The 25,223-nt window shown below is 37.8% G+C and overlaps 1 protein-coding gene across 5 annotated transcripts in view; it reads right to left on the bottom strand.

Moving 5' to 3' along the window:
* The window catches only part of NRG1 (neuregulin 1), a 1,106,314-nt gene that overhangs the window by 144,832 nt on the left and 936,259 nt on the right, over positions 1-25,223 (bottom strand). For 4 of the 5 annotated variants that reach the window (XM_042934482.1, XM_042934485.1, XM_042934486.1 and 1 more), the window contains exons 3-5: positions 14,849-14,970; positions 6,637-6,687; positions 4,269-4,319 (exon numbers count right to left, since the gene is read on the bottom strand). In XM_042934482.1, coding sequence (XP_042790416.1) covers positions 4,269-4,319; positions 6,637-6,687; positions 14,849-14,970 — 224 coding nt within the window. The remainder of the gene's footprint in view (positions 1-4,268; positions 4,320-6,636; positions 6,688-14,848; positions 14,971-25,223) is intronic. The other variant, XM_042934493.1, reaches the window with a different exon arrangement.

Below are 25,223 nucleotides of genomic sequence, written 5' to 3'. Positions count from 1 at the left end.
TTATCCTACATTGTTCAAATAAGACGTAAGGCTGCCTCTAATTACCATTCTCTTTTTAGAGCCACATCGCTTTTCCAGGTATAGCTCTCTCCCACAGAGAAGGGAGACCACCTAAAAGCAAAGATGTGCTAAATGATTCACATTAATTTTCCCACATCAGGCTTCCAATATAGATTTGAGACAAACAAGATTATACGGACCTTGAAACTGAGTCTCGGGGAGGTTAACAACTCGCCTAAGATTACCCAGTAATTGCAGCACTCACATTTAGACTTACAAGCACGTGTCCACCCAAGATGTGTGTTCTTTCCATTTCGCCTCACTGCCTGCCATGCTTTGATGGGTGACATACAGATCGTAGGGGCTCAGCTGGTCCCAGGCCATACATTTACCTTATTAGGCTACCACCCATACTCCCAATCCACTTCGTGTCAAAGATAACTTTGCAGTCCATTCATAGAATCACATTCCTTTTAATATTAAAGGCTTTTTCTTTGAGGCAACAAAATCTCATGTATCATAGCAGACTAGTGTATTGCCTGGGTTTGAATTCTGCTTGTATGACTTCAGACAAGATAGATCAGTATCATCATCTGAAAACTGGATTAAGGTTTTGTGAGAATCATGAGTTATCATCCATACAAATCACCCAGGACAGTGCCTGGTATACAGAAAGTCATCAATAGATTTATGCTATTATTATTACTTGAAACACTTACTACTATTTAAGACTGTTTTCCAGAAACTTATCTTTATTTTTATCTAATTACTATTCATCAGACTTCTCATTTTTGTTTCCCTCATTTATATATTAAATTGGAATGGGTGGTTCTTAATTCAGTAAAGTGATTGGTATAACAATTGCACTTTTTTTTTTACAGCATTCAATAAAATTGTAGGCAACATAGGGTCATGGGCAGCTGGCACTTCAGAGAAAAATAATTCAGGTTTGTTCTAAGCAGTCCTTTTACTTTCGTGCTGATCCTACATAAAGGAGGAACAAGAGCGTCCTACTAACTATTTTGTTCACATTCTTCTCCTTACACAATATCACGTAAGTGTATGTAATAGGACGCTTGTTTAGCAAATAATATGTTTCAAGTCACAGATGCCTCATTTACCAAAAAAAAGTAAATAAAGGAAAATAATGTTAATCTTTACCAGGAGATCATTGTAAGACACTTCTTGAAAACTTTATAAATTAGTAACTCTAAAAATAGTGAATACACAATGCAAATTTCAATCCCAATTTCAAAAAAGAAAATAGTTAAAATTTTCCTTACAAAGGGTAGGCTTTGTAACTTTGATATTTCACCAGTAATTATGAATTGCTAGGAATAATAAATACACAGGGGGAATAAATGATAAGGTGTTTGTAAATGAAAAATAAATTCTTTTAAACCTCCAGTCAAGAACAACTGCTTTATTGTTACGATGATCAAAAAATATTTAAAAATTTAAGATTTAAAAAAATATGTGAAAATATTTCTGATCAGTATTTACTAACTAGCATGAGAAAAATGCTTATTATACATTAAGTAGATAGAGGAAGGGTGGATAAATAGAAAGTCAGAATGAAAAACACTGATTAGAGGAATATATATATTAAAATATTAGCAATAGTATTTCAGATAGATAAGTGGGCAATTCTTATTTTCTTCTTCTTGTTTTTTCTATTCCAATAGGAGTTTGAGACGTCAAAAGCAGAACTTTGAGGGCAGGCATGGTCAGGGAAGGCTTTGGAGAAAAGCAAGAAGTCAGCAGAAAGGACAGAGAGTTCTGAGCAGGGCCAAGGATGTAAACTGACACTGCTGAATCGTCCCAAGATTTACTCAGCAGTGACACGCTCTCATCAACAGGACTGGCAGTAAGGGGATGTTTCCCCACAGAGGTGTGCACATTTGTACCTGAAGAATGAACAAGAAACAGGGCTGCCTGACCCCAAAAGCACACCAAGTCATCGTAACACATAACAGGCTGAATCCATCCTCTTCAGAAAGGCTTTTTAAAGTGTACATAGAAACACAAGTGCCAATAGTTCAAAGAACGTAGCCCCACAAAGACATGATTACATCCCAATTGCGTAGTTCAGTTTTCACATCCGGGGATTTACTGGTGTCTCCTTTCTGGGTGAAACGAAGTGAAAAGAAACCTAGTCTTCAGGGCTGATTATTCCCGACCCATGTGAACTTTCCCAAGGACTTCGACTCACAGATATCGTTTGGATGTTTACATCCCGCTTATTGCCGTTACTGCTTCCTCAAGTTTCCCCTTCAGCCTTTACTAGATGGAGCTATGCTGACGTCACAGCCTTCTGCAATGCAGGGTTCTATGGGTGCTGCCCATAGGTGAGTTGATGATGCCTCACACTGCTCTCACCGTTCTAACCAAGAATAGACTTAGGATCCTGCCACTATTGGTTGTATTTTCAAATTATGGAGCATATTTTCATGAGATTAACAAAAATGTGGGCATTAATCAATCCCACAGCATTTACTGAGAGTCTAGCATGAACGGGGAAGGAGGGATGCATGAAAATGGCACACTGATACATTTTAACATGATATCAAAACACAAAGCCTTCTTTCTTCGTCAAAATCCTTTACCAAACAACAGGAACTAACTCTGCTGAGAGTTGGAGATCAGAGTCAGATTTCAAAATTATTTCTCTCTCAACAGTATTGCAATGAATACAATATGAACCGAGAGATTCATTTCAGTTCCCTAAAGCTCTGGAAAATCCAAAGAAGTATTTCTTCTATTCCAAGACTGCTCGGATATGCTTAAGGATAGCATCCATCGCCCTGTTAATGATAGCATGAGGGTTCCAATTACAAGAGTTTCAATAACTTTATTCAATGAATCATGCAAGGGAGAAACTGTTCCCAGACAAAATGCCAAAAGGAAAAATCCAGTATTTGCCCTTGTATAATAAGCACTCAAAAATCTAAAACAAAGCTCCACATGATGCCTTAATGCTAGTCAGCTAAAATCTATATAATTATACTAATCTTTTTATAAGTAGAATTAAATAACAAATATCCCAAATTCCCCAGAAGGGATTATCATTTCAGACTATGTAATGAGTATCGTTAGAATACAGAAGAAGCCAATTTAAGTCCTCTCTAGCATTTTATTTCCTGTTTGATCTCCCTAGATTGCTGCTATCAATCTAGTTAAATGATGCTTTATCTAGCTAAAATATAGTCAAAACATCATACTTCTTGCAATAAAAGATACGTTTACATCATATCATTACAGTTCTGGTACCATCAGCCCAAAGGGAAAGGCTTTAGGTTCAAACTGGATTTATTTCAACAGCCTGAGAAAACAACTAAAGTTGCCAAATGTACAGACCTTCTTGCAAGTGGTCCCTACCATGCTGACAGCCAAAGGAAATTGTTCCTTAAACACACCCTCTGGGCTGGAATGGAATGATTGGGGACATCTATTTATTGAAGAGCTTATCAACCTGAGAAATAGCTTTAAATAAAGAGCTAAAATATGGGAGAGAAAGACTGTAATTATAGGCTTTATTTTCAAGGTCTGATAAATTCCCCCGTTGGATATCAAAACTTAATTCTATGCCATTCACAATTCGTAAGTATCAAAACTATTTTTACTAGTCCTTGCTAATTTCTTAAGTTCCCCTGACATGGCACAAAGCACCAATCAATCTAACCGTTGTAGAACTCCATAAGCACAAAGCACATTTCACATTAAACAGATGAAAACCAATCTGAGATCTTGCCTGGGGACTTGCTTCCAAGCATTCTCATAATTAGTCACTTACTATCAAATTTGAATTAAGGGCATCTATATATAGTTCCTCACTCTGTCACAGCACACTTTATATGAGAACTGGGGAGCTTTAGAATAGGCCCCAAACAGCTGGGTATCAGGCCTCAGGCAATTGCTCAAGGCATCAAGACACATTAAAAAACCACCAACGATGTTCTCTGTTGCTCACCTAGAACCAGGCCTCAGAGGCTCTGTAGTCATTTTTCAACATTCAAAGAGACTGCATTATAAAACTACCACATATGTCGTGTCTTCTCATATCCATATGTGCCTTAGGGGGAGGGGATATCTAGTCCACCCTAAGCATAGCAAGGGGCCATTCCCTTCCAAACAGCAAATACCATCCTGCTCCCGAACTTGATGGACTGTTCCTCAGTAAGGGCAGAGGATACACAGGAACACGATCTTCAGAAGCAGATACTGTCTTGGGTTAAAAACTAACGAATGGAATATTTAAATATACTTACATGAAGAAGTATTTGCTCCTTCTGTTGATACTGATATTCTAATGGGAGACTCTATAAAACAAAGAAGTGAAATGAGGCTTTATTGAGTCATGCCGCTTGCATTCTTAAATCAGAACTTTGCCAGGCTTAAAGATCGTCTAGAAAAAGAGGACTAGAAAACAGTGCAACAGAGAAGCTGAAGCGTTTCAAAGCCAGAGGAAGATATATACAACATTCAAAGACCAACAGAGGACCACAGGGTCCAAAGACTCTTTTGAAAGGGAATAAAATGGGAGTCAATCCCCCTGTGAGGATACCCCACATACCAACTGGTGTATGAACTTCCTAGAAACATCACTCTGAACAGATCCCTAGTACAAGTGAGATGGATAATTCCTTGTCTCAAGTGTGGCTCTGATTTTAAGAAATATGAAACCAAAGAGAACAATTCCCATATTCAGAAAGAATGAAAGTCAAGTTTCATGCACAGAGGGGAAAAAAGGGAAAGTATTCTCAGGCAACATGGTCTGCATAAACATCCTGACCAAATATGGTGCTAAATAAAGTCCATGCAAGATCCACTAGAGCAATTATGTTAGGATTAAACAACACATGCTGAAGAAATTCATAATATACAATCATTGGAGATGTATGGTAGCAAGAGTCTCTTAGGTACCAAGCATAAGGGAAGGAAAACTGGTATTTAAATACAGACAGAGCATAAAACACAACTCATGCAGGAAAAAAGCATGGGACCTAAGGGTTTTTATTAGTCAGAAAGAAGAACAACTTAGTATCAAAGAGGGATTGAAATTCAGCAGCCAGAAAGTCATAAAGATTTAAGTCATATATCAGAAAATAAGAGTTACAGTCACTGCAAATTCCCAAGACAAGCACCACATAAACTGAAAAGCCCAGCTTCCTAACGGCATCTACCGGAGTCAGACAGCGAAGTCCCTTCCAGCAAAGAAATGCCTGAATGGAAGGGGAAGAAAATTCAGATAACTTAACAACTTTTCTCTTTTTGTTGCTCTTTTTACCTCTCTGTTTCCTCCTCTCTCTCTCCATGCCTTCTTCCCTCTCACTTTCTCTCTCTTTCTTTCTATTACTCAGAAAAGTACAACCTTCTTAGACTCCAGGATCATCCCACCCTACAACACACATACGTACATCTTTATGAACAACACATAAATGTGCCCTAAACATGGCCAAAGCAGTCTAGGGTAGAGAGAAATTTAGCTCTAATGATCCTGAACAATGGCTTGAAGGGGAGAGGAGGAACTGGTGAAGGTAAGTTAGAAAAAAAAAAAAAAAAGGCTGTGTTCGATGATATGGCCTCCTAGAGTTTCAACAAGGTACAGGCCATAATGCAGGGAATCAATGATGCCAAAACATTAAACATGGGGTAATGAGAACTAATACTGAGCTGAAAGGGTCTGCTCTCCTACTTACAGAGATATAGGACTTAACATTTCTAATGCTTCAATTTTCTCAACTGTACAAAGAAGAAAAATAATGTCTCGTTTCACACATCTGTTGTGATTACCAAATGAGATGCAAAAATCTTTGTAACCTGTGAAGTATCATGCCAAAACATGTTATCGTTATACCTCTGAAGTGAGTTTTGAATCTAGGTCTCTAAAAACTTGCTTCTACTTAAATGTGAATTTTTAAATGTTCCAAGGTCCTGTTAACTATAGAATAATGGGGGATGAGGAAAATAAAAATGAAAAAAAAAATTAAATTCACAGCAGATTAAATTCACAGCTAGTGGAAAAATCAATGAATTAGGAGTATACATGCATTAGTACAGTAGTAGAATTGGGTTATAAGTAACTAATGTCTGCTCAGACTCTAACTGCTACCAGCAAATATTACAGGCAAGTAAGAAACAAACAAAAACAAACAAACAAACAAAAAAGCAAAATATCTGAAAAACTCAGGCTTATAACAGTGTTTTCTGTAAGTTCAGTGACCCACAACTGATCATTAGGAGCCCAGAGGTCAGAGATTAGACACGGACACATTCTTCAGGATTGAACTGTGATGGATGAAAGAGAACAGAGGCAGCTAAGAGAAGCACCTATAAAGATTATATAAACTGAATGTATAACCCAGATGCCTTCTTTAGTGCTCTAACATCACTAAGTTGTATCTAAACATTTCTTTTTCCCATGCATGCCTTTCAGGCCCAACTTCAGGAATACAGCAAAAACTGTACTCCTTTAGTAAAATCCAAAGAGGGAAAACGAACTGGAGAAAATACTGGAGCAGAAAGCAAGAACAGTTGCAATTTGGATGCAGACAGGGTTCTGATTAGTAGAAGACACAGCCAGCAGTTATGTCTGTCGTTCTGGTTAGTAAAATTTGGGGAGCTTATTTTCCTTACCTGAAGACACATATGCTCTTTCAGTTGAGGCTGGCATGCCAGTGATGATCTCTGCAAAAAGAAAAGGTGATAGGATATTATGATGTATAATCAGGAGGCCGGGAGCCACTTCCACAGCCTGCCTTCAAACCAAAAGAGTGTAAAGGAAGAAAGTATTGCAAGAGGGTGATGAAAACCCAGGCTCTATCCGCCCTGAAAGTGAGAAGCGCAAAAAAAAAAGAAAAAAAAAAAGACTGTCCAGAGAAGTAGTTCTTCTTTCTTGGGCAAAGAGCACGAGATGAGCCGTGCTAGAGTACGTAAGAATTCTCTGCCCCCACCCGTCTGTGATGGAGACTATAAGGCAAGGAGCCTCCTTCTCAGAAAGGAAGACAGATAGCAGAAGTAAAAAACAAACAAACAAACAAGATGTAGAATCAAAGCTGTGGTCAGAATTTTTAAGTTATGAATCTTTGGAGAATTACATTTTTGTTCAAAAACAAAAGCAAGCGATATTTCTAGTTGGGATTGGTGAAAGTCATCAAGTTCCGGCATCAAACTCTACAGAAAATTGCCAATGGTAATCAAGAGGGGCGCCTTATCGGAGAGACTTAGAGCTACTCTGGGCAGGGCACAGAGGAAGTAGGCAGCTCTCAGCCCAAGGGAATGAAGAAGAAACTGTATCCTTCTGGACACACCATTATCATGGGAATCATGAGAGTGTTCAAACTTTGACATGCTTTCAGTTGACTGCCTTTATAATGGAACAAAGGACGATTACATTGTCTAACCAATTCTGTCCTCTTTCTGTCCTTCTGAAAAGGGTTTTAGTTGTCAAGATCTAGTATATTCAGTAAGGCATGGAAAGATGTAGTGATGCAGTAATGAGTACCGTTCAACCTTCACTGTTTGTTTAATTCTTGTTAAATGACTTAATGACCTTTCACTATTTACTATTTACTAACCAGGACAAACAGGCAAGTTGAATCTGTTGCGATATATATACATCACAAAAGTTACTAGTAGCTACTAAAATCCTAAAGTCATATATGTTATCATTTTACATTCGAATCTATTAATCATGGAGTTAGAAATGTTCCTGATCAATGCGATCACCTTTAAATATGAATATGGCCATTTAGAATTTCCATGGTGGGACTAGTCCAGGAGGCAACAGGAATTAATTTTAAGTGGCAATATTTCTTCAACTTCAGAGGCTTCTATAGGGATAAAACGTTTTTGTGGAATGAGAAGGGAAAGAAATTTCATGTGAGATTCAGCAGGGATGTTTAAGAATAAGCACTGGGTGAAATATGAACATATAAAGATCAGAAATATGGCTCTGATGAGACCAAAAGTGTCTTTCTCATGAAAATAAGTTTGGATGGTCCTCTCTAATCAAACATTAGGACAGACCATTCAAGGTGTGAGATTATTATCAAGCTGCCAAAGTAGCCTACGTTGCCTCTTCTGCTCACGAAAAATGGGATCAAGAGAAAGGAATCAGAATGTGAGGGTGTATGATATCCTTTGGACTTTTTCAAGCAGCAGGAATTATAGAGGATATTCTGTGTTGGTAATATGGCCATATCTGTCTATAACATGGCCACAACTAACTTTCTTGATGTAGGCTGCAGAAAATGAAATTATTCTTCTTTGGGGAAAATTGAATCTGAGAGGAACATTTTAATCAAAGATTCACAACATTTATCTTTCTCTACAAATACATAGAATAAGATCCATGTTTCCAAGCAAGTGCCCATGTTAGGAGAGATGTTTCCTTATTCTGTCCTTTGGGACCCATCAATGACACAACAACCAGATTAAAGTAGTAAGCTCAGGGTCACAAGAACTGGGCAGAAATCCCAAACCCAGCATGAATATCAAGACTCTTCAAATTTATTTTTGACAAACCAAGTAGTTGTCCACTATGACCTTCCAAGAAAAAAAAAAGTACTTTTCTAGCTCCAGCATGAAAGATCTCAGATTAGAGGAAAGGTTAACCATAACATTTCCTTTTTTAATTGAATGTTACATAAAAATACCTGAACAGGAGGTTACCACAATAATCTATCTACACAGAGACAACTTAAAATAACCTCACTTTCTAAAAATAATAATAACAATAATAATCTCCCTTCCTAAAATTAGATATTTACCCTGGAGACCTTAAAAATATCTTTAATGATTATGGTTCCAAATAAAAACTTTCCGAATTATCTTGGGGGAAACGCAAGTTAGGAAGTTGTATACTTCCACACTAAAAGAGTCTTGCTAATAAGAAAAATTAATCTTTTTAATTAAAACCACTCAGCAAGCATTTTTATGCATGTTTCGGGTAGAATAAATAGATTTACAAAACAATCTTTTGTTATAAGTGATTGAAAATAATAGTTACAACTACAAATTTTAAAACCTTTAAGTCCTGCAATCTTCCTGATATTTACTTAAGCAAAATATTTTTCCTACAGTAATTTGGTATATTAAGTTTGTTAATTTATAAAGGACATCCCCTTCATTAGTGCAAATTAATGAGGATTTAGAATTATCAGGAACTGAACACAGCTGAGCAACTTAGGCTGTGTAGGTAAGTAAACATAAGGAACATTAGTGTATTTGTAATATTTGAATGCTTTTTGAATAAATCAGATCTGGTCTCAAGAAAACGTTGCAGCATTTGAAAAATGACACCTTCTGGAAAGTAATTTTTCTAATTATTACGTATTCATGACTTGTTTGAGGTTTCACCATGAGCACAATATACTGCATATAACTATTTAGCAAAATACACATGTACATATATACAAACATATGTATGATATACCTGTATGTATTTAAATATCCATTTCTGTGACTCTTTGTTATTCTAAAACTACAGGTTCTTATTGTGTGCACAAAACATATGATGAAGTCATCTTTTTACAGATTGACAATGGGCCCACTTATTGGCACTAGTGAAGATGACTTCAGGAACATCCTCAAGTGTCTGCATTCCTGCTTGTAACGAGAGCTTCCTCTTAAGAGGAATAAATGCTGGAGAGACACAATGGATACTATGCATTGGAAAGATCTCTCCATTCCACCCATGACGTTCTTCCTTATTAGTCTTCATGGAAATACAATACGATACAACATACATGGGGACTGCTTTACAAATTACAAAACATTTTATATTATTGTCAGTGTAACTACAGCTCATTTACCAATATCACAGCATTTTCAACACCACCATCAATTTGGGAGAGGGGGAAGCTAAGCCTATTACCCACACGAGCCAATTTTTTAAAGGATCCATTGATGTACTAGTCAAATTTTGTGGACATAATATTTTTCGTTCATCTCAGAGGAAACAGCAAATTTATTGCTATGAGCCCAATGTTGCTATGGGATCTTGAATCTCACTCAAATAATTTTTCTCCTGATTAAAAAAAGAAAATCTAGTAGAGGATATGATTGATTAGTATGTATATTCTCTTGTATTAACCTTTTAAAGACTGCAGTACTTAATTAATTTGAAAACCAGTTAGGTCTATTACTCTCTTCCTTAATCTGATGCCCAGGAGTTTTCATGGAGCTCCTCAGCTAAGAATTAATTGTGAAATTAAGGTTTCCTATATAAAGACCAAGCAAAATGAAATGCAAATAAAAATGAACATACAGTGTATAATCTGTATAGGCATAGTATATGTGGCCTTGTAAGCTGCCATATTTGAATTAATGAAAGGAATCTACCCTAACGCATCATGTAATGACGGCTGCCTATGGCATCCTTTTTTTTTTTTTTTTTTTTTTTGAGAGAAAGAGAGAGCACACGCAAATGAGCAAGCAAGAGGGGCAGTGAGAGAGAGACAGAGAGAGAGAATCTTAAGCAAGCTCCACGCTCAGCATGGAGCCAGATGTGGGGCTGGATTCCACAACTGTGAGATCACAACCTGAGCCGAAATCAAGAGTCAGACTCTCAAATGACTGAGCCACCCAGGTGCCCTGTGACATTCTTTTTTACAAGAAAGCTCAATGGACTTATTACACTCACAAAATCCAAAAATTAATGAGCAGATTGCACAGGTGTGTGTCTGTCTACAGTATGGCAAATTCTTTTTTCCAAATAAGATAGGACTGAAAAGACAATGGAAAAAGGCAGACAACATAAATTTCTAAAACGTAGCTTAACAAAATGATTGGCTACATATATATTCTTTTCTAAATGCTTGAAAATAGTGAAAATATGGTCATTATTTCACTCAAGCTTATAACAATTCAAGGAGAATTTCTTGGGTTTTTGTTGTCATTTCATAGTTGCTAATCTAAGCAAATCTAAACAATGACTTTCACTGCAGAAAGTTCATAATATTGGATGGAAGACTTTTATGGTCTAAGCCAATTTTTTTTCCTGATAGTTATAAAGCTGTGTTAATGGAATTAAAAGTAGTATCAGATATCAAGGTCATCCTGCTACATTTTTCACTTTTTTTTTCTGGGGAGAAAAGAAAACAATGTCTCAGGCAGATCTCCCCCAAACCTCTGCCATCTCCTCTAGAATCTCGTGCCAAAATACATTCTGAACATCTCAGTGTCAAGAAGGTACCCATGTGGGAATTTCAGTAAATCACAAGGAATGTGTTGCATAGGATGAGATTAGGATAATTAGTTCACAGCAGCAAACCAGGATCTTTCAGCAAGACAACCTGTGTAGAAATTACCAGACCATAGTTAGTACTGAAGTACTTAAATACGGGAGAGATGAGTGAGACAACACAAAATCAACAAAATTACTAGTATTTTATAGAAAACATAAATTAAAATCTCAAGGGGAGTTCAATATGATATTTTGACAACATGCTCTTATTTTTTAAACTTTTTTTCTAGGGCCCCAAAGGAAAATGAAATTCTTGAGAATTCCACTCTCTCAGCCCAAGTCAACATAAATACATTTAGGAAGAGATGGTTTAGCCAGGTGGCAGTTTATAACCATAGTAGAGTGCTCTTTTTCTCTCTGAAAGAGTGTTTATGTGCAATGTTTGCCCAGATTTCAAAGGACACAGGGATGTGACAACATAAAGGTTACATATCTGAGTCCCAGGGAGCTCCCAACCTGAGCTGAGACTTCTTTGATAACCAGAATTGGTCTGAATATAGCAAATTCAGAGAGCAGAGCAGTAGAAGAGGCTGAAGGATCAGAATGATCACTTATTTTCTTTTTGGCTGTGCTGCCACTAAGCCACTGAGGGGTAGAAGGAAAAGAGAGTCTCCTGATATTGCCGAACACATTGGCCTCGTCTATCATGGTGGCTGCTGGCCCAGAGGCTCTGATGAACAGCACACAGGTCCACAGCCTCTGAGGAGAGGGGCATTTCTAGGAAGCCATGTTTCATTTCACTCTCCAGTGGTGAGCCCAGAGCAGACACTTGACCAGAAGGTAGATAATTGGTAAGCTCTCTAGGTCTTTCCATATGGTCTGGCACAGTAAGTTCTGCAAATCAGATGCTTGCAATGGGGAATCTGCTTCAGAACTAAGAAAGCAATCATAAAATAGGAATTAAAATGGAAAGAATGCCTTAAAAAGAGTCATGAAGAAATGACCAAGTGGGATCACAATCAGGTTAGAGTTCAGAATATAAAGTGGCATAGTTGAAAGCAAGAGAGGTGAGAAGATAAGTAGAAGAATCAAGAAAGTATCTGAGGCACATCAAAGGCAGAAATACTAGAGAGAAGATTCAGAAACCCTTGTCACTTAAATTTTTAGATATGCCCTGGGTTCACTTTTCTCCTTGAACCCCAGTAACAATGAAGTTCCAGTTCTTCCCCATAGAACTCCTTGTGCTTTATGTCTCACACCCTTCCGTCAGTTTTTGTCCTTCACACACCAAAGAATCTACTTAAACATTCACAAACACACAGGTACAGAGTGAGCCATATTAGACCAGGAATATAAGAAATCTGGTTTGGCGTCCTTCTTTGCTACCAAATATCTCGTGATCCTGAATGTATCCGTTTTCAGACACATGCTAAGTCTCCATACCTTTTAAAATGTAATGAGAAGGTTGGATAAGGATGAACTATTTCTAGGCTTCTAAGAAAAAAAAAAAAAAGAAAACAAAACAGACCATCCTGCATTGTAATTGAGATTCTTTATTCTCCTTCAGATGCTCTATGTAAGCCAGTAAGACCCCATTCTATAATGAATTTTAGTTGGTTAAGAATCACTTCCTTACAATATTCTGTGAATTTCTCTTTCCTCTTGTCAGGTAAAAAAAGCTGATTATCAAAAACATCCCAACTTTCATTTCTCTACATTATAATTGGTTAACATTAAATATTCAAATTGGCAGCCAATTCTTGAAGGAATTAATATGGAAAAATGAGTTGGATGTCTCTCCTATGAGAGAAATGTAAAAAGCTGTATTATCATTCGGCACCCCAAAATTAATAAGAAACTAAACCCTATGGGATTTTGCCAGGAATGATAGAGCAGTAAATAATTCACTGCTTACTCCTGTAAATCAGAAAACACAGAATAATAGAATAGTACTGTAAGCACTCTGTGAGACCGTGACACTTACTCTAATTGTATTTTCTTGGGAATTTATAGTATACATTGCTCTACAAATCTAATCCAAGTGTCAAAATCGTAATTCAATAGCATTTACCACAAGGAGACACGTTCAACCAAGCCAATGACAAGCTGAGAACAAGCTACTAAACGTGGGACAATAAGAAAAAAAAAAAACAAGAATAAGCCACTGAAATAGGTTTTTAAATTTGTGCTTCAAGTAGCATCCTATAAAATTCCATGTGGGGTAAAATAATGCCAGCGGCATGCTTACTGCTTAACCTGTGCTGATTAAAAAGTAAAGTGATGCTATATTTACCCATATAAATTTTAAATGGCTTTTACATTTTAAACTATAAACGCAGCTCCTAAAAATAGTAATGGAAACTACTTTTCACTGTTGTCCTTTACTCTCTGTGGAGGCAGGTATTTAAGATTAAAGTAATGAACTCTGATTACCCTGCGACAGAGCAGTTCAGTGGGGAATCCAGAGAAGGCTGGGAATTAACTTTCCCAACTCCGTCCCATATTTTTATCTTACTCCCTCTCGCTATCCTACTAAGTCAACGGACACAAACTACATCAGTCTCCTGTGGAGGTGACCCTCGAGTTATTTTTACTCGTCCCTCACATTCTTACCTTACCACTTTAAGAGACGAGGCCTTCACAGCGGACACTCTCTCTCATCTCCTGCCTAGAGCAGAGCAGTGTAATTAGGCTTGGCTTTATGACAGATGACAGGGCTTGTGTGGGCAGTAGTTAAGTGCCATAATGCAAAAAGAAAAAGAAGCACCAAAGGGTTTTTGAAGTCACATTTTATTATTTCAAGAGATTGAGACGCTCCCTGCTAACTCATCAGCTTCTAGAGGTGACTCCATCAAATTGCGGAGTATTGGGGTATCATGAGCAGACAGCCACCAGCTGTGATGCTTTTACTTCTTCAGATCACTCAGAGAAGCTGCTGGAGGGGAAGCAGTACCTTCTACCTCCGAGGCCTCCATTTGCTTAACAAATCTCCCTGGCACTGTTCTCAGGGAAGCAGAAGTCGACTCAACATGGTAGCAAATGCTTTGCCTCTAAGTCTCTCCTGTTTTCAGAATTAACAGGCCTAAAAAAAATTGATAGGCCTAACTTCCTACTACCTAGAGCCAGCTGTATTAAAAACACGCAGGAGAACATTAAAATATCCAAGACTGAGTCAGGATTGTATTCTTTTATGCCTACACACACACACACACATACACTGTACATATATTCATTTGGAATATTCATATGTACATACATATGCATGTAATATACATATCCTGCATATACATATGTATTCTGTATATAAATACTCACACACATATATATACATGTACATATTCTGTTATGGATAGAGCCAAAGACTTGACAGCCGTCCCTGACAAATTTAAAGAAGAGGTATAACCTCTTTCTGTTTCTGCCGTTCATGACCTTATTGAAGTCAAAAAATAAAATCTATGTGTATTTCAGGTTTATATCAAATTGGGGAATGAAGAATTTCATGGAAGACACACAAGATACTTGGAGGATATGGTTTTCCTTCCATGTTTTTTATTTGTTCACAGGAAGATTTAACATACAAGTTTATATTACAACTCTTACCACACATCTCGATCACTCCTCTTACAGACTGAGAAACAGGATGTAGTAGGTATCTCTTACCATTTGAATCCACAATGGTGATATTGGCAGAGGCACTATCATTTCCTAATTTGCTGGTCACTCTGCACATATATTCTCCAGAATCAGCCAGTGATGCTTTGTTAATGCGAAGTTCTGACTTCCTGTAAGATCAGAACAAAAGTGGTGTAAGTATATTTCACAGAAATACAGTGACCATCAAAATCTATTTCTCTGTAGTTTCGGGGTTCTCAAACTCCCCCTCCCCACTCTACAGGGACCATGGTAAAACACAACTTACTAATACATACATGTATGATGTGACCAAGAGTAAAAATGAGATATTATCACATTTAAGTTATACCATGAACATGACCTTAATTTTATCACCCAGATTAGTAATTTAAAGTAAGTCTTCTCTAATTTTTCTTTTTATTCCTTTACTGCCACCACTAAACACATCATGCCCCAGATATTTTTTTCAAACCAATTGGTAAATTTTCTTCCTTTCTATATCTAAATGTCATCCGCCACTAGGAAGATTAAAAAAGCGTAAAATCATTTACAAATCTGGTAAGGACAGACACTTAAGGAAGGCTAGAATAGATTAAAATCCTCTGCACTTTTCTCAGTAGTATCATTAGGAATTATGTTAATTTTGAATGAAGAGGATTTAGTACTTACAAAAGAAAGGGAATTTAAGATTTTCATTGCTAGGAGCATAGAAGGACACAAATCACTCTTAATATTGAAATAAATATACAACAACAGCACACACATTTATAAAACTGTATATAAATCAATATTCAGCACTCTTTCAGCCTGGGCAGCATTGTAATTTGCATCTGTCTGTGTTTTACTGTTGCATATAGCCAATAATTTAAGCAGTCTCCATGATTTAAAAACTCAGAACCACTGGGGTTGGTTGAGTTTACTAAAGACTTTTTATTTATTTATTTTTAATTTTTTAAATGTTTTATTTATTTTTGAGGGAGACAGATGGAATGTGAGTGGGAGAAGGACAGAGAGAGATGGAAACACAGAATCTGAAGTGGGCTCCAAGGTCTGAGCTGTCAGCATAGAGCCCAACGTGGGGCTTAGAACACACGGCCCACAAGATCATGACCTGAGCCAAAGTTGGAGGCTTAACCGACTGAGCCACCCAGGTGCCCCCACTAAAGGCTTTTTAAAGTCACACCTCAGACTGACTGCTTGGGCTCTTGGGATGATAACAGGGAGAGAAGACAGCAACTCAAAATTATATGCAAAGCTCGCATAAGTTACAACTTCCTAGTTTTATAGTGAAGTTTCTAGTTGTCTTGGCAGATAATATTATTACTAAAATTTGATCAATTGTCCTAATTAATGAAAACTGAATTCCTACAATTCTCCTCCAGTCTGTTGAACTGAACCACCCACCCAGTCCCATATGTAAGCCTTACGGCCTTCCATCATGGTGTTTCCCTTGTGCCATTTCTTCTTCTTAGAAAGGGGGTCCCATATTTGTACCCATCAAGATATAAGCTGACCTTTAGGGACCACCTCAAGTGCCAATTCTTTCATCAAAGCTTTCATGATCACGTAGCTGGTGCTGCTCTCTTCATTTTCTAAATTCTGATGGCCTTGAGTACCTCCTGGTCCTCACAGTTCTTTCAGTATATCTTATTTTTCAAGCTAGGACATATGCTTTGGAGGGGGAGTCCATAATTTAAACTTCCGGGTATCCTCAAAGTTCTATGAGGATATGCCACTGTTTTGTCCTTGGTGTATCCTCAAACATTACTGGATGAATGTGTGAACAAATGAAGAAAATATTTGGATGCTCCCACTTAAGCTCTCTCCAAGACCTAATGTTCCTAATGTTGGCTGCAGGAAAGGAGGCTGCAATATTAAGAGGGCGCAGCAGTGGGAGGAGGTCCAGACCAAGGCAGCAATGGTCAAACCAACATGTGGACTGAAAAATTGCTGCATTAGTTGTGACTTAGTACAATGTCAACAAGTAAACTTGAGAAAACAAAACAAAGTGTACTGTATTCAAATAAATTTGGAAAACATGGCATTAAACAAAAACAGGCTTTTTTTGTCTTGTTAATCCTACAGGAACTCTCCAAGTCTTTAATATGCTAATATACTCTGACTCTCCAAGAGGGGAACATATTTAGTGACTCTCAAACTTTTTTGAAGATGGAATCCTTGTCATCCACATGGCGTATCTCTTCACATTTCCTGAATACAATGGTCACAGAACAAAGTTGATAAGAAGGGGACCTAATATAATAACACCCTTGTTTACCCATGTAGTGGGGAGGACCACCAAGGGCCATTTATACAGCAATATTCACATATTAATCACACAGGTTCTCCACAGAAAAGTTTCCCTGAAATATATCCCTGTAAACCAAAACAGAACAATCTGAGGGCATGTATCTTGGCAAATCGATATTAAGATCTAGTAATAAACTATCACAACTTGTAAAATTATGAAAATACAATAATATTAGGACATTATCCCCATCAAGTTCTGCTAACTTTTAAGCCTGGTTTTGGAGTATTCAAATCTAGTGTTTTTCCTAATGAGTTATCAGCTATTTATACAACTTTGTCCATAAACACCAAGTTTCCTTTATGACAGACACCAATGAAGAATAGTGAGAAACGATGTAATAAACACTATAATAAGCTTGTTCAGCCCAAAGTAACATAACTAGCTGAAAGAATTTTCTATGGAACCACTAACAATAACTGATAGATAAATCATGAAGAATGTCAGGTTGAGGAATAATATCCTGGTTTTCAACACAGAAGAAAGAGTGGATTCCCGGGCACCTGGGTTGCTCATTTGGTTAACCATCCCACTTCAGCTCAGGTCTTGATCTCATGGTTTGTGGGTTTGAGCCCCTCATCGGGCTCTGTGCTGACGGCCTAGATGGCTCAGTTGGTTTAGCATCCGATTCTTGATTTCAGGTCTGGTCATGATCCCAGTGTCGTGGGATGGAGCCCTGTGTGGAGCTCTGCACTGAGCATGGAGCGTGCTTAAGATTCTCCGTCTCTGTCTCTGTCTCTCTCTCTCTCCCTCTGCCCCCCCTCCCCACTCGTGCCCTATTTCTTTCTCTCTAAAATAAAAAAAATTAAAACATAAAATAAGAAAATGGTAACTTTTCTTGTTCAGCCCCTAAATTCTAAATTATCACAATAACATCCCAAGAATATACAACACTCTGAGATACAATGATTCCAAGAACACCCCTTCTTTCCTATTTACGTAAGTTAAGGAGGAGTCCTTAATGATATGTGAGGAGTTCCTTCTCGGCCCTGTGCCATTAACATTTTTACTAACGAACTGGATCAAACTATAAGAAACATGGTAATCAAATTTACAATTAAATTGCCTTGAAGGGTTAGTTCTTAAAAATCTTCCTAATAGACCTACACAGTGTTTCCTGGAATATTATTCCAAGTAATGTAATAAATTTTATGCTTGAAAAAGAGAAAGAATAAGAAAAAAAGAAAAAGAAAAATTTTCTATGCTCAAATAAATACTGCATTGAACAAAGTTAAATAGATTTCTTTACAACAGTACCTCTTAGTGGTTTTTATGCAAATATGTGCTATGAATTTCCAAGGCAAGGGTGACATGTGGCTAAGGTATCCTTTCCATAGAGAACCCGCTGGGAATTCTAGGACTGAACATCAATCGGCCCAGAGCAAGGTTCAGTTTAATCAAGACAAACATAACAAATACATTCCAGCTCAAAAATCAGTAGCAAAATACAGGCTTGGAGAGATGTGCCTTGACAATAATATATACAGAAAAAAGGATTTCAATTAGCCATGAATTTAACATTATTCCATTTTAAACAACTACTAAAAAAAGAAGTAAGAAAAAAGAAACATACACTGTTGGGCCATATTAATATTAAAACAGCATAAATCAAACTGGATAAAAGTCTCAATACACTGCTCACAGGCGGGATCACATCTAGAATATTTAATTATGTTTTGAAGTGGCATTTGATGAAAAATATCAATAACTAGAGGACTTTAGAAGAGGTTGATCAGCGTTGAATAGAGCTTACAAATCTTATCACTAGAGAAGATTCTGTTAAAGAAACAGAGGTCCTACTGGCAGGCACCTATGAACATGATATGGATAGCTTTGTAAATACATTTCATGGTCACCTGGAAAAGAAAACTATCTGGGGAGGCTCTTGTGGAATTATGTCTTACAGGAAAAAGAAGGCATATTTTGAGTGTAAGGAAGAATTTTTGAACATTCAAAAATGGGGAGGGTGTCTTTCTCTTTGGAAAGATTCAAGTCTGGATAACCACCTGTCAAGAATATCTCTATGCAGAGAAAAGATTAAATTAGATCAGTGGTTTCAAGTATTTTGAAAAAAAAAAATCCTGTTTTAAAGTGAAAGCTTAAAACAGAGCCTTATATTCAAAGCTATCATGAAGAGACAAAGATGTTCAGGTCAAAGTGGCTGGCAGCCCATTTTCAATCTGAAGATTCTTCAGGGACACGATGGGAAAAACATTTATCCAGATGATCATTAAGATCCTTTTGAATTCCAGTGATACATTGAACTATGAGAGTCTTCAATCGTTAGGTCCTAGAGTAAGGAACAGGAAGCAGGAAGAGAGTAGAAATAGAAAATCCTTTCTTGAAAATTATATATTGCAACGATTTGGGGATTTGATAAGTATGGTTACAACAGTTTTGTTTTACTCTCTTTAATAGGCTACCGTATGCTCTCCATAGGAAGGAAGTTAACTTGGAAAAAGGGTGACTTCCCTTCCAATCATAAAATGAACCTTTTGCTCTTTAATCAACGAGTTATCCAGAAATCTGGGAGGGGTTGATGTTTTAGTGGATTTTCACTTTCTAAAAGTATTAAAAGAATTAACTCATGTAAAGTGTTTAAATGCACTCCCAATAAATGTTAACTCTTATTACAGTCACATTCTATATTCCTGCAATATTTAGACTTCTTATGAGCATACATTACTTTTGGATTAAGAAAAACAATACTATGTAAAAATAAAGTAATACAGACTGATTTAAAGACAGAAGTTCTAAATATTAATTTCTCTTTTTTTAATATCAAAATGCAAACTCTGTTCTTTCAGTAAGTACTTACTGACAAAATGGGCCCAAGGTTCCAATAACTACTATCTCCTTTTTCTTAGTTGGCTTGATTCTTCCACCATAGTTTATAGGCCAAGGCAACTTTAACGCATATGGGAATATCTCATCAGTTGATAGAATTCCATTCCTCTGATCTCTAAGGAATCCTATATGAACTCTGTGAGTGTGTGTGTATGCGAGTATGTGAGTGTGCTTGTGTGTGTGTGTGTGTGTTCAACACAGTTTCAGACACTGTTGACCTGTCAATAAAGAGAAGGATACAGAGCAGGGAGAAGCAGCTATCATATACAGTACTAGGGACTGCACCAAATGCCTCACATAAACCCTATGAAATGGGCACTGACTATTCCCACTTACACCTAAGGAATTTGAGATTTCCTTATAATATAAAATTAAAATGATCTGCAAGAACTGTTCAGCTGATAAAAGAAAGGGATGCATGTGAACGTTTTCTATTATACAGTCAAAGACCCGCAACAATTGTCAACAGAAGAAAGCATTCTTTTAAAACTTTTGCAGAAATCTGACCAAACCAATTAGATCCAATTTTAAACAAAAGTAAAATACGTGAGAGTGGAAAAGAAGAGCTGAGGAAACACTATGGGCATCCAAAGGAGCATGCCACACACACATGACAGGAAGTCGGCCTTTCACGAGGCTAACGTAGAACAGATATTTCAATGAGGCCAGTCTGACAGCCTCAAATATGAATCTGTCACACTCCAAGCTCTTTAACCAGTCTTCTTGGCCAAAACTATCCACCCGGCAGAGGAAACAGAACAAAAGGATAAGCAGACACATAACACTAGGGCATTTTCCATTTTTTAAAAATTGGTTCCACCCGTTGCTTCGCCAAATAAAATAAACAGCCTCAAATGTAAATTCGAAATCGTAGGAAGAACATGTAAGAATGTATGTCATTAGTAGGAGCAGGACAGAAGGGCGATAAGACTTTACAAAATAATGGAGATTGCTTATTGCTGTGATGTCTTTTCCTAACGCTAAGGGATTAAAGGGAAATTCTGGCTGCAATGTACCATCTAGATTCTGTGAAAAAGAAAACCTAGACTAAGGATTGGAAAAGAGTCAACATTTTTCTTAAAATAAAGACAATCCCAATGAAATCCTAAATCTCACACTACAATTCACCTCTGCTTGGTTGATCAAAGCCGAAGATAAAGTTTGAGTAACCAAGTAACCAAGGCAAAACGTTAACAATTTGAATATGTAGGTGAAACTGAAAAATTAGAGTGTTTTTTTATGAAAGACCATCACCCAATGCCTAAGCATGTCTCCAGCCCTGTGTTGTGGCTTCACTATATGTAGAAAAATCACCAGTAACTGAAAAGACAGCAGGCATAGAGTCAGACCTAGTTCAAATCCAAGCTTGAGCATTCATTAACATTGGACATACAGCAAGAAACTAAACTTCCCTCATCTTAGGACATTCATTTTTTTTAAAAATGGGTATAACAATAATAGTATCCATTCTCAGGCGCTTAGGTGGCTCGGCCTGTTAAGCATCCAACTCTCGATTTCAGTTCAGGTCATGATCTGACAGTTTGTGGGATCCAGCCCCGCATGGGGCTCTGCGCTGACAACACGGAGCCTGTTTGGGATTCTCTCTCTCCGTCTCTCTCTGCCCCTCCCCCCAATAAATAAGTAAACATTTTTTCAAAACCGTATCCATTCTCTTATACGTATAGGACAAGTTGAAATAATAGGGCACCTTGCAAATGTTAATTAAATTTAGATTGAGTTTGGTTCTTTAGCCTTAAAAAAAAGTTGACAACACTAATGGCCCACTTTACACAAAGTGTCTTATTTTTGGAAGATCAAATATGTTAAAATGTTTCGCCAAGAGTAATTTACAGTCACATAACCTGAATAAAACGCCTTTTCTTCCATTTAATTCTTTCCAGCAAGGCTATTGTTTAAAAGAAGTAATTTCTGAATATTGGCCTTTCTGGTATAATGGGATTTTATTAACATGTAGACAGTACTCTTAGCTGTCTGGACCTATGAAGCCAACATGAAAATGCTTTTCTGAATACTGATGACTCTTTTATATGTCATCCAAGCCATGCAACAAATTACCTCTTTAAGCATATACATACTGTTTTCACCTTATCTACTCAACTTCATTTGCTTCTCCCCAGGCATCCTTAGACTAAATACTCGCAGTCTGAAGATGCTTTGTTCTATTCCCTCAATCTCTTCTCCCTCCCCTCCTCCTCTCCTTCTTTCTTGGAAGCCTCCCCTGTCCCTGCCTGGGTCCCCTTGCACTTCTTGCTATGACACCCAATGACTATCGCTACTGTAGAAGTTAAGATGGAATATTTTAACTGTTCAGCAACTCTCTCCCCTCTAGACCACCTGCCTCTTAAGAACAGGGAGCATGTCCTCCATGTCTGGGTACCTGGCGTCTAGCCCAGGGTCTGACACACAGCATCTTGTCCCATAAAGGACTGAATTCCCATCGACTCGCCCACTGGCCTCTCTACTGTCCTATAAACAGAACTTGCGGGACGCCTGGGTGGCTGAGTTGGTTAAATATCTGACTTTGGCTCAGGTCATGATCTCATGGTTCATGAGTTTGAGCCCTGCATCAGAGTCCACTTTGGATCCTCTGTCTCCCTTGCTGTCTGCCTCTCCCCCACTCTCTGCCCCTCCCCTGCACACACTCTCTGTCTCTCTCAAAAATAAATAAACATTAAAAAAAATTAAAAACAAAACAAACAAAAACCCAGAACTTGCTACTGACTACCGTTCTGCTCCTTCTCTATAACTTCCCATCTCACCCTACCCACCCAGCCAGAGGGGATTTTCTCCCTTCAGCAGACAAATCCACCTCTTCGTGGCTACTCCTATAGCTCTCGGGGTCTCTCCCTCTTCCCAAGCTCAGTATCAGGAACCTACAATTTAGCACCAGGCTTTACTGTATGTATGATGGGCTAGATCATTCATCAGGGGTATTTTCCCTAATTAAATCTTGACTTAGAGTAGAATTTACCTTAATATAAATAATAATTTTCTAAAAGGTCACTATTTGCAAACGGATGGGCTGCTTGAAAATCCTGAAGTTCCCCAGCCCTAAGAGTGCTTTAGCATACGACCTCGGAAACCACCATGCTTTCAGATAAGGCTGAACTCCAGAATCCCTATATGATCTGTGACCCCCCTGAGTGCAGAGATAACGCCCCATGCTGCTCCCATTTCCTCCCATTCCCAGCATAAAGCCTTCCGTGGGCACCTAAATATTACTGATATCATTTGACAGCCATGTGGAAAGAAATGAGACATTCTCCTGCATGTGAAGATAACTTAGTTTCTTACAAATGTGTCTAATTGATGAAAAACAAAGCAGACTTCAAAATCCAGTATCTAAAAGTTTTTTTTTTCTTGTTACACTTGTCAAAGCATCATAGTTATTTTTTTTCAGTTCACTTGCTCTTCCTCCTCCCCTCCCCACATGCACACAGGTTATTACACCTGTATGCTTTCCATTTTTAAAAGAAGGAGTAAGGCATTAAAGGGACCCAAGGAACAGATCTGTGTTCCGGCGTAGTTTCTTACTCGTTGTATGACTCAAGGCCAGGCAGAACATTTTTGTTTTCCATCTAAATTTCTTAATATGCAAAATTAGTCACCATGTACAGTTCAACTTCCCCTACTACCTATGGGAATGTTGCAATAAGTAATATTATGTAAAAAAAAAAAAAAAAAACCCAAAAAACAAAAAAACCACACCATGTCACTTTACAGAGTTAGTTTTTATATCTTTGGAGAAGCATCTGTTGCAAATGCAATCCCTACTCTTTTGTCCAAGTCAAGAGATCCTGCTGACACACTAAACAAGGAGACTAAGCAGTGTAGTTAATAAAGCCATGGAAACTAGGGGGAAAATTCACTGATTATGGTTATTAGAGCAATTAAACACTTTGGGAAGATTAAATTAAATTTCCATTATAATCACTTTGTTTACTCTTGCTTCATGACTGTGTGACAATTCTTTGGTAGGTGTTCTAGAAAATCAAAGTACAGGAGGAGACTCTTTTGTTGTTGCTGCCAGTATCACATCTGGGATGTCACTGGAATCTGCGGAAGCATGAGCAAAGAAAATGTGATCTTTGGGGCGCCTGGGTGGCTCAGTCAGTTAAGCGTCCAACTTTGGCTCAGGTCACAATCTCATGATTCGTGGGTTCAAGCCCCGCATCGGGCTCTGTGCTGACAGCTCAGAGCCTGGAGCCTGCTTCAGGTTCTGTCTCTCCCTCTCTCTCTGCCCCTTCCCCACTTGCAATCTGTCTCTCTCTCTCTCTCTCTCTCTCTCAAAAATAAACATTAAAAAAAAATTTTTTTAAAGATTAAAAAAAGAAAATGTGATCTCTGAGTTTGGAAGTGCTATCACATAGGTCACACTGATTAAATGACTATTTGCAAGCAAAACTCTCACATACTTATCTCTTCCTTAATTTCAAAATGTAGTTTGATGTTAGAAGAGAATCTCTTAACTAAGGAGGTAAATAAAAATGAGGAGAATAGGAATAATAAAGGAGCATCGTTTTAGAGTAGGTATAAACCCCCCTCCAAGAGGTTATAGGAATCACAAGAAGCCTTTCCAAATATGGACCTCCACAAGGAAGGTGGGATGATTTAAGATTCTTGCTAAGATGCTCTGATGTTTTAATCTGCTACAGTGGGTGATGTAGTTTCACAGAATTGTCAGTTAAAAAAACTTATTGGGGGGAGGTGCCTGGGTGGCTCATCAGTTGAGCATCCAACGCTCGGTTTCGGCTCAGGTCATAATCTCATGGTCCGTGGGTTCAGGCCCCGAGTCGGGCTCTGTGCCGGCAGCATGGAGCCTGCTTGGGATTCCCTCTCTCTCTGCCCTTCTCCCATGCGTGCTCACTCTCTCTCTCTCAAAAATAATAAATAAACTTAAAAAAAACCTTATTAGGTAGAGCTGTATGTATTAACCTCTTAACTTGAAAATAGTTGAAATTCGAGTGACCGCATTCTCTTTCCATAAATCTAGGTATTTATTCAGCTTTATCACGAAGTTGGGATGTTGATTGTAGAAGGCACTGTACTCTCAACAGCATTCGTCTTATTTTGAAGAAGTCGAATTTTAAGATCTAACATATTCCAATTACAGCAGCTACCACTACCACTAAAGCTACTTCCTTCCTTCTCCTTCCTATCCCCCTCCACGCCCTACAGTTCTCTCCCCACCCATTTTCTTTCCTCATCCAGAAGCCGCAAGAATCA

The sequence above is a fragment of the Panthera leo genome, chromosome B1, assembly GCF_018350215.1.
Source record: "Panthera leo isolate Ple1 chromosome B1, P.leo_Ple1_pat1.1, whole genome shotgun sequence".
Lineage (NCBI taxonomy): Eukaryota > Metazoa > Chordata > Mammalia > Carnivora > Felidae > Panthera > Panthera leo.
Note: the sequence above shows the minus strand (reverse complement) of the source record. Positions and strands in the feature narration are given on the sequence as shown.